The following is a 10254-nucleotide window of genomic DNA, read 5'->3' on the forward strand; positions in this document are numbered from 1 at the left end:
CATCTCATGCCACAAATTTCAGGCTAAGGTCTACGCCGACTTTGAATGACTCTGACTTGAGTAGAACCAAGTCGGTGTCTTTTTTTTTACCAGGAGATGAGTCTCGGCTGAATCGCAATATAGGCATTCCTTTATGAGGCCTACGATGTCCTCAGTCGTGACGGAATTTTGGAGTCTAGCTAAATAGATCAAGAATTTCGATGGACTAAGGCCAGCACACTTGAAGTGAGGAACGAAGCTAAAAAAAACCTTGGGACCTGAAGCTGTCGTTTTCGCTTACCGGCTTCGAGCATTTCTCGCACGCCATGTCGTGAGAAAAATTTCGATTCGACAAATCACGTGAATTACCGGATACCGGTTTGTGTCAGTGTTTGAGCCCGATAATTAAAGTATGAAGTAGTTTTTGAAAGTTTAATTGTGTTTATGCATGCTCTAAACGAAAACTAAGCTCACCTTTTTCGAATTCGGTTCCCTTTCGCCGTCCAGCGGCAGCAGATCGTATCCGGGTGCGTTCCACGAGTGGCGAAACTGACTCTTCCGGAGGTTTCGTTCCTCTCCAGCGTGTTCTTCGTCGAAGTCGCCGTCCACCGTCGTTTCTTCCAAAATTGTCGACGATGCCGGACGCCCCCCTGGCCGTTTGAAATCCCCCCAATCGAGTGCCCAATCACCTGCCCCACTACCCAAACCCAGAGGCCACTGCAAACTTCTCCGCTTTCGTTTCTCTTCTTCAGCCCTCTCCAGCCTATTTTTAACGGTCGCCACCGAATGAATCCTTCGGCGAACACTATTGGTATCACTGCTGCTGAGAGAATTATCCCCAACTGCTGTTGTTACACTTTGCACTTTGGACTTTTTCGCGATAAGCAGCGGAATACTTTCACTGCTTTCTTCTTCATCCGAATAGAAGGGAACTAGCTCATCGATTTGATTAACTATGATATTTCTCCGAGCCCGAGCCCCAGCCCCACTTTCTTCGGCGGGCAACTTTTGCACACTGATTTCCACCCGCTTGAATTTCGCCTGTGGAGGTGGATTTATGCTATGAAGCTGCTGCTCGCTGCTACCGATCACTTTTGCATAACTACTACCACTAATGCTGCTGCTATCACTCGAAACCCGCTTCAGCTTAATCAGCTTGTTCACCGAGCTGAAGGTATCACAGAGCGAGTTGCGGTTGTTATTGTTGTTGATGCTAGACTTTCTCTGGATCAGATTCAAGTTATCACTTTCACCAACAACAACAATTTCACGCTGAGCCACCACAGCCGTGGGATTCGTTGAAGTAGGGTTCGTGTGGTTTGGATTTGAGTTTGTTGGGCTTTCTTCGGTACAATTTTCTCCCCGCTTCAAGCTCAGATTCTTGACCAGTATCTCACTCAAATCGTTGGATAAAGTTTTCAGTTTCGGAGAGCTGGTTCGGTTGTTCGGACTGTTTTCACTGGCGACGGCCAATATTTCCCGTTGTAACTTGGACCGAACGACTCCCTCGATAGTTACGGAACTGCCGGTGCTAAGATCAACAGCCCCCGGCGGAAACGAAGGCTTCGAAGAATTTCGTAAAACCACAGCCACTGTCGGCGCTGATGCTGCTTGAGCAGACGATGGTGCTGCTGCTATTGTTGTAGTCATTGTTCTTCCGTTCGGCCACAGGACTTCCAGTGGTGCTGCTAATGTTTCCGCTCAATCGAGCCGAGCCGAGCTGTTCCTCACAGCAGAAATGCACCGAACCGGAATGATGATGATGGCGACGACGGCCGACTACGTCTCTCTCTTGAGTCGTCGTTGTTTTCGTAGTCGTATTCGTGGACTCCAGCGATCCCAGGATCAGTGGTGTGGAAAATGAGCAGCAACTACCACCCCCGATGGGAGCCTGCCGAGGGGGAAAGGAAATAAATTGAACGATAATTAATGAGCTGTGTGAAATCATTTGACCCACCCCTTCTGATTGACCGCCGCCCCCCGGAGCGTTATTGTTGTTGTTCGAACTACACCGATTCCCGTTAACCGTATCAACCGGATCATGGTGGGGGTGGATTGGAAGACAATAGACGATTCGAGATTCTGGGAAGGCGATTCATGATGGTCAAATGACGCTGTAGGCCCACAGTAAACGGCCGAGATTTATGAATCCCGCTCGCTTGGGTTGGCGTGCAAATTAATTGCGTTTAAGAATTCATGGACTCAACACTCGTTCACTTCTTTGCGTCCGTTGGTCATGTTTTTGAAAAAAGAGTTTCGAATAATATAGATAAATAAGAAATGGATTCCAGTCTAATTTATGTATATTTTGAATATTAGATTTTTAAAATTTTTTTTAGGTAATGTTCTTAGAAATATTTGTTCAACTGCTCACAAGTGCTTGTCACTGACACATACAAAAAATATATTCTTTTAAAAACAACTATTAGGGCACATGGCAACTGTTTTAAAAACAAACGAAACTCGATTTGGAGCTCTGATATCCATTTCAGGGGAAAAAGTCTTTGAAAGTCATCGTATTTTAGTTAAAGCTCTTGTTTAGTATGTTCTAGATTTGAGGAGTTGTATTTTATTTGATCAAATTGAGAAAAAAAAACAGTTGCCCAAAAAGTCGCCTATGATGGTCGGCATGTAATATTTTCGCATGAATCCAATCATTATCAGCTAATCTGTTTGTTATGATCCTAATTGATCATAGCTCACAAGCTCATTACAGATCTGATAGCACTCAAGGAATGAAGGAACATCTTCTTCATTGATAACGAATACATTATATAGCGACCGTGAACATTATGGTGGTCCGGAAAAAGAGGTTTGTTTCAGAATCTTTTATCTTGGGGGATGAAATCGTTCTTTGACCTGCCAGAAAGCCTTACCTATACCACATTTCAGCTCATTTTACTCTTCAGCCTTCTTAGGTGAAAATTAGCACGACATATTTCATTTGACCAATTAGGGCTAAGTAGGGTTATTATGAACAATAGTTCGGTTTTGTAACATTTAATATTGAGAGAATTGAAATCAATTAGAGGCACGGTTGTAGAAACGGAGGGAGGGGGGTTTGGGGATAAAACCCCTCCCTATGAGGGGCCAGAAAAAGCAAGTGAGTTGTATAAGTGAGTTACTATACACTTTAATTCTTCATCAAATTTTGATGCTTGAGTAAGGTTATTTAAGAGTAAGAATTTTGACTTAGAACTGATTTAAAACTTGTAAAACTAATCTCAGGTTAAGATTTCTTCTACAATTTTTGAAATTTTTCTCACTTGTGGATAGAAATTTATTTATGAATATGCGCTTTCAATATTTAGATGATAATTTTCCAAATAAGAAAAAAAAACAAATCATCCTGAGTTTTTTTTTTCATATTCAGATTCGAAGATCATAAACATAATTTTTATATACAATTCAAAATAACACTTTATCGATGACGATCCAGAATTGAAAACTGAGAATCATTTGCATCATTCAAAATTCTTATTTTATAATTCAGATTCGCAAGTCGTATCAAAATATATGTTCTAGATAAGGAATTCAAATTGGAACCCAAAACATCAGAATTAAAATAATAGATTCATGATTGAGAGCTCTAAAACAAATTTCAATTCTTTGCTTTTATTTGAAATTTATATATGAAACATATTGAAATGCAGAAACAGATCCAAAATTCAAATTTATTAATTCAGGTTCAGAATTCAGATTCACTCAATATTCTTAACACTAAACATACCGACACTTTGTATATACCTTTTTATACCGCCGGGGTTCAAATGACCCCTAACACTTTTTCCGCTAAAACGTTCTTGTTTTTCAACCGATTTTTTTTACAAAATTTAGAGTTTTGGATAGCTTGTAATGACACTCAAATATAATTTTTAAGACGATATTCAGCTACAATCAGTTATTTAAAAGTTATTCAAAGTCTAAGAAAAAAAGATTCCAAAAACAACATGCTTCGGGAAAAAAAGCTGCAAGTCAGTTATTAAGTGCTAAGAAAAAATTCACTTAGTGCTTGAAAAAACTGAAGTTAGATTCTATATGTTGCACATATCGATATATTTTTCTTTAAATTTCTTTAGATCATGGACACAAAAAATGTAAAAAAGTTGTGTGGCATCTTTAGATTTATAAAACACGAAACAAAAAATTCTTGAGAGCTGTTCAAAGGTAGCTGTATCAATCTTCATTTTTTAGACTCTTCGAACACCTAAATTCGGCTTTGCCCTGGATATTGAGTATGTTAGCAAAAGATTTATTCAAAAAATCTATATGCACAAGGAAGGAAATTTCATACCGGTTCTAGTGATGTAACTACATTAGAGGTGCAATGCTTGACAAAAATGTGATAAATGTTTTTCTGAAAGTAAATCCAGAAATTAAAAAAAAATATTTCGATATGTGCAACATAAAGCATCTTACTTCAGCTTTCTAAAGCACTAAATGAATTTTTTTTCGAGCACTTAATAACTGACTTACAGCCTTTTTTGTCGAAGCATGTTTATTTCGTTTTTTTTTTTCTTAGACTTTGAATAATTTTAAAATAAATGATTGTAGCTGAATACAATAAGAATAATATTTTAGTAACGTAACAAGCTTTCCAAACCTATCAATTTTGTAAAAAAAATCGGTTGAAAAAAAGAGAGTTTTAGCAGAAAAAGTGTTAGTGATCATTCGACCCCTGGCGGTATAAATTGGTGTACCCCATTCGTTTGTTTTTCGAAATCTAGAAACTTTAAAAAAAATTTTTTTTAAAAAATTCGTACATTTTGAAAATAAAAATAGTCATGAATAAAAATTTGCTAAGAAACAATTATAATAGCAGTTATAGTCATTTGAAGTTAAAAAAAATGTCATTTTACCCCCTCCGGTACGTTTAGTGTTAATCGAACAAAAAAAATCAAAATTCAGATTCAGATTCAGATCGTTAATGATTTCACGATCAAGAAGAAATTATAAAAATTACTATTTCGTTGAGGAAATCAAATAACAAGAGATCGCAGACTTTCAAAATATCAAAATTTTATACGTTATTCAGCTGAAAATCACAAATATAAAGTAGAATTTGAATTTGTTTCGCAAGTTTAAAATTAAAATCAAAACTCGCGGATATAGAGTCGAAAGAACAGCTCGTGCGTGATAAAATCTTGCGCATTCATCACGAGAACAAGGATCTCTCGCATCTTTTCATCGCTAAAACGTTGGAAATCGCGAATTCCATGGTGTCGCGAGAGATTACGCGGTTTGAGGAACGATTGACCACCGATCGGAAGCCCAGAAGTGCAGGAAAAAGTATTCCGTACAACACCAAAAGCCACAACCGCGTAGTAAGGGCCTTCAACCAAAACCCGAACCTACGTTCGGGATGTGGCTAAGAAGGTGGGCTTCGAACGTTCAAAAGGCCCCTAATAGCGACGAAAAGCAAAAAAAAGTCCGCCAAAACCCGTGCCAGGAAGTTGTACCTGAACATGCGGACGAAAGTTGAATGCTGCATCATGGACGACGAAACACATGAGAAGGCCGACTTCAAACAGATCCCCGGCCACCTGTTTTTCACGGTCAAAAATAAGTTCAGCGTCCCGAAGCGTGTCCGCACTCAGAAGATGTCCAAATTTGCGTATGAATTCTTGGTTTGGCAAGCCATCTGCACGTGCGGGAAGCGGAGTGCACCTTTCGTGACCCAGGACACGATGAACGGACAGGTGTACATGAAAGAGTGCCTCCAGAAGTGGCTGCTTTCTCCCCTGAAGGCCCACAACGTCCCAAAAATCTTCTGGCCAGATTTGGCCTCATGCCACTACTCCAAGGACTTCTTTCAATCCCTGAAAATTTGATAGCAATCGGATGGAAACTCGAATTTTGCGAACCAATTTTGTGTGTGGCAATTTCATCGTGGACACCCTTTGGTTATTACCTTCTGTTTTTGCCATTTGTAAACACCATCTTCCTGTTGCTAGGTGAAACTAACTACACTCATGTACATGTAGTGTTTGGATGTTTATGTATTTATTCAAGTATCATAAAATCGATCATAAAAATATAGTTTAAATTGATATATTTATAGTTCAATGCCTAAATAATTTGTAGTTGAATCTATCATATTTACAGTTAAAAAAATTAAACCCCTTCAGTTGAATTTATCATATTTATAATGATTGTATGCATACGCAATGCAATGCATATGAATGCCTAAAATCAATCATACATTTATAATTGAATCTATCATTTTGACAGTTCAATCAATTAACCTTCCAAAGCTGTTCGGGTCAATATGAACCGAAGCGCATCTTAATTACCATTCCAATATACTGAAGAACTCAGATTTTTTTAAAGACGAAATACTTTGGAAATGATTACCAATTTAACGAGAAGAAAATTAAAATTAAAGCTTAGAAAATCATTTTTTTTTAGATATGAGGTTCAGCGAAGCAAGCCCGATGAGGAGGGAAAAACTAAATTATATCAAGATGAGATATTTTGATACTAATTTTTTCCTATCTAAATGAGTTATTATTCAGTACTCGTAGGATGTTAAAATATCTCAAATTATATCAAAAAATATATGCTAAATTATATCAATTTTAGATATGCTCCTTTCAAGATTATATCTCATTCAGATAGCATAGTTTGATATTGGACAGAACAAAACCTATCGAAATTATAACTTATCAAGATATGAGTGCTTCGAGAAAAATTTCTAGTGGAATGTCAATAAACCGCATTACATGCTAAAACCATGCTCCATTTTTGGTTTCCCAAAAATTGGATTCAATTTTATGGATCTGTTGAGCGAAACTCATTGATGCACGGTTTGGGCCGTTGACTTCGATGTCCGTGTTTCATGAAAAGTTGCACGTATAACAAAATATGATATAATCATTTTATATTAGGACAATCCGAAAAAAAAATCTTCATCATTGAAAATGAGCTCAACCCCATTCAAGTCTGTCAATCAGAATAAGATATAATTCAGATTGGAGAAACTTAAAATTTGAAAATTTAGAGTACTTTATTATAACTGAATCAGATGTAAATATCATATACCAAATGTCTTGGTGAGATATGTTTGAGTTATTATTTTGATATGCTCTGCTGATCGGGAAGCCATAATTGGATGTCTTTAATTTCAAGTAAGATTTTTTTTTCTACCGGAATTCGGTATAGAGGTCAATTTTTTTTTATCGGACCACATATTTGGCAATGTCGAATAGATGTATTCTTGAAAATTACACCCGATCAGGAGGGAAAAACTAAATTATATCAAGATGAGATATTTTGATACTAATTTTTTCCTATCTAAATGAATTATTATTCACTACTCGTAGGATGTTTGAATATCTCAAATAATATCTAAAAATCTATGCGATCAGAGCTAAATTATTTCAATTTCAGATATGCTCCTTTCAAGATTATATCTCATTCAGATAGCATAGTTTGATATTGAACAGAAAAAAACCTATCAAAATTATAACTTATCGAGATATGAGTGGAACGATATCAAATTGCATGTCAAATTTCCCCGAAACGGTTATTTGCGAACAGCTTTGAATAGTTATACCAGTACAGTTGATTCTATCCTATTTATAGTTAAATTAGACAGTTGTACCAAAAATGTATAGTTGAATCTATTATATTTATAGATGGATGCGAAAAAATCAAGTACTTTGACTAAAATTTAAATTTTGATACAAGATTAAAACTTGATTTTGAAATAAGCACAAAGAACCTAGAAATGGATTCCAAGTTATACGTTCCCAAGCAAAATCTGGCTGTACAAAATCAAAATAAAAAAATCGAGGCGAATCCAGTCCGGCCCTCGGATTTGGCCCAGATTTATTCACTTTTTTGCTCAATTTACCAAAAAAATTAAATTGAGTAATGATAACTTTTGATTTTCGGGTCAAAAAAAGCTATTTCAATTTTCTTTTTTGAAAGCATCGAACACAATTTAATGTGCTTCGATTGAAATTTAAGTGATTTTCTCTTGGTTTAGTTCGAATATTTAAAAGATTAATTTCTCCCAGAATTGACCAGATATTGCCCGGATATCTGCAATTCGATGGCAGCCAAAATATTACAAGACTATACAGGAGGGATGAATAACCCCATAATTGTTAAAAAAAAAACTAGACTATACCATTTAAAAGTTTCGATCTTCATTAATACCTACCATTTTGACCGTGAATCCGTGCAGCGAAGCAAATCAATCTGAAATAAGAAGGAGAAAAAAGAAACAGTGAATAATTAAATAATTTGAAAATATATCTATCTTTCGGAGGGGCAATAAAGTTTCATAAGCGATGGATTTCGAAAGTGCATTGCATTGCACTAGCATGGAGCTACCCCTTGAGGATGCCACAGGATTGCTACAGTTGGTTCGCCAATTTTTGGAGCCATTCCAATTCAATGGCTGGCTACACGGAGCATAACATTATGCTCGGCGAAAATGGGGAGAGCGAAACAGTCAAGATGCTATGAATTATTATTTATTCAGTCAACCATTTTCACGACCTTGTGGAAAACGATTTATGGGTAGCGGTGTAAATATTTATATTTCCGATGCGCCCGTTTTGCAGCTCGTTCGAGATGAAAATTTTTGGTTTATGAAATTATGTTCGTTATTATGATAAATTAAATCTGGAAGTAATTTCTTGTCTCTCTTTCTATTATCAGATAAATTGAAATATTATTATTACATCAGCTTAAGCCATTTGAGGCGAGAAATTTTGCAAATTTTTCCATTCCATTAGATGGAATTGGAGAAGGTGTTCGTAAATAATAAAAACAGGAGACGCTCCGTTTGGGAGAAGTCCACACATTTTGCAGTCTCCATTTGCAACCTGGAACGAACCAAAGAAGAACCAACACAAGAGTAGGTACGGTACACCCATAAATCTTCTATGATCCTGATAACAGGCCCGGCCAACGAGCAAGACATTTTCTCCCGGTAAAGCAATATTTTAGGCGAGCAATCTAGACCGGGAATGATATTACGCATTAAACATTTACCTCGAGTTTCTCGTATCACATCACAAGAAAACTCCGGCCAGCTCCCGGCCTCCAGAAGAATGAGGCCAGAACATGGACACTATTCTGGCATCTGTTAGGCAGCCAGCACATGTGAGGTTTAGAATCCTAAATTACGTACGAAGAAGATTGATGGAAACTTGTTATGTAGCACAACTTGGCACTGACCTGGTTTATCGTTTGTTTATCAGGCGGATAGTGCTTGGCCTTTTGTATATTTTGACACCTATTTGACTCTTTATTTCAATCCACATTTTCTTTGATCTTGTTGAATTGTTTTCATTTATCTTTCATTTACGTTCACATTTATGAATTAAATTGAATTTCCATTTTATTTGGATTGTTTTGTAAGGCCACTATTTGTAATCAATGACAGTTCACATTAATGTCATGATTTGAATCTAGCTGGTGTACCATAAACATTTCTCATTTTAAAATCAATATAATTTTCAAAAAAATCTATCAAATTTAAATCAATTTTAAAATCAATAGAAATCTTTTAAAACCATCCTTTGCGGTTAAAAAAAAGGACAATTAGTCGGTTAGGGTCATATAGACCCGGTTTACTATTTTGGCTGTATCTTTAAAACAACTGAACCGAGATTCATAAGTTATACCATTTTGGAATCGTCTACATGTTTACTATCTGTTTATGAAGAAAAAGAATCATTATAATTTTATTGATGTCTGAAAATGGAGCCGATAGACAAAATGGTCAAAAACATGGCGTTTTTGAAAGAAAATCGCGACCATCCTGGTTCGAATAATGAAATTTTATTCTGTCAGCAAAATTTTGGGTGATATGGAGATTCTCTTAAAATTTAAAAAAAATTGGTTTCCAATGTCATATGTCATAAATGAAAATATAGGCAAAAATAAAAAATCGTTGATTCTCTGCTTGAAAATCTTTAATTTATTAACTGAATTTTTACCGTATATGTACACTCAGGCAAATTTCTATAATAATTTTCATAAGATACTTCTTACGAACCGCTTTTTAGAGTGTAAAATTGTTTTTCATAAGAGTCTTATGAAATAATTTTAGTTTTTATACGAAGTTCTTACGAAAAATAGAAGAAACGGCATTGTGAAAAAATAATGAACACATTCAACACAGTCATTTATTTTTTCGTCGTCAGTAGAACTCATCAGTTTAAAATTGACTACTTTTCTTTAATACTTCAATGTGATTTTAGATTCCAAAATGGTAAGTTTTACTTGGATTTTATTTTTTGTTGAAAATATTTGTAA

At 36.0% G+C, this 10254-nt stretch overlaps 1 protein-coding gene across 1 annotated transcript in view; it reads right to left on the minus strand.

The window, feature by feature from the left end:
* The window catches only part of LOC129756032 (uncharacterized), a 121215-nt gene extending 113031 nt beyond the window's left edge, over nucleotides 1-8184 (minus strand). The window contains exons 1-2 of the mRNA XM_055752786.1: nucleotides 8147-8184; nucleotides 454-1870 (exon numbers count right to left, since the gene is read on the minus strand). Of these exons, the coding sequence (XP_055608761.1) occupies nucleotides 454-1629 (1176 nt within the window). The 5' untranslated portion in view covers nucleotides 1630-1870; nucleotides 8147-8184. The remainder of the gene's footprint in view (nucleotides 1-453; nucleotides 1871-8146) is intronic.
* Nucleotides 8185-10254: the final 2070 nt, after the last annotated feature.

This window comes from Uranotaenia lowii, chromosome 3, assembly GCF_029784155.1.
Source record: "Uranotaenia lowii strain MFRU-FL chromosome 3, ASM2978415v1, whole genome shotgun sequence".
Taxonomy (NCBI): domain Eukaryota; kingdom Metazoa; phylum Arthropoda; class Insecta; order Diptera; family Culicidae; genus Uranotaenia; species Uranotaenia lowii.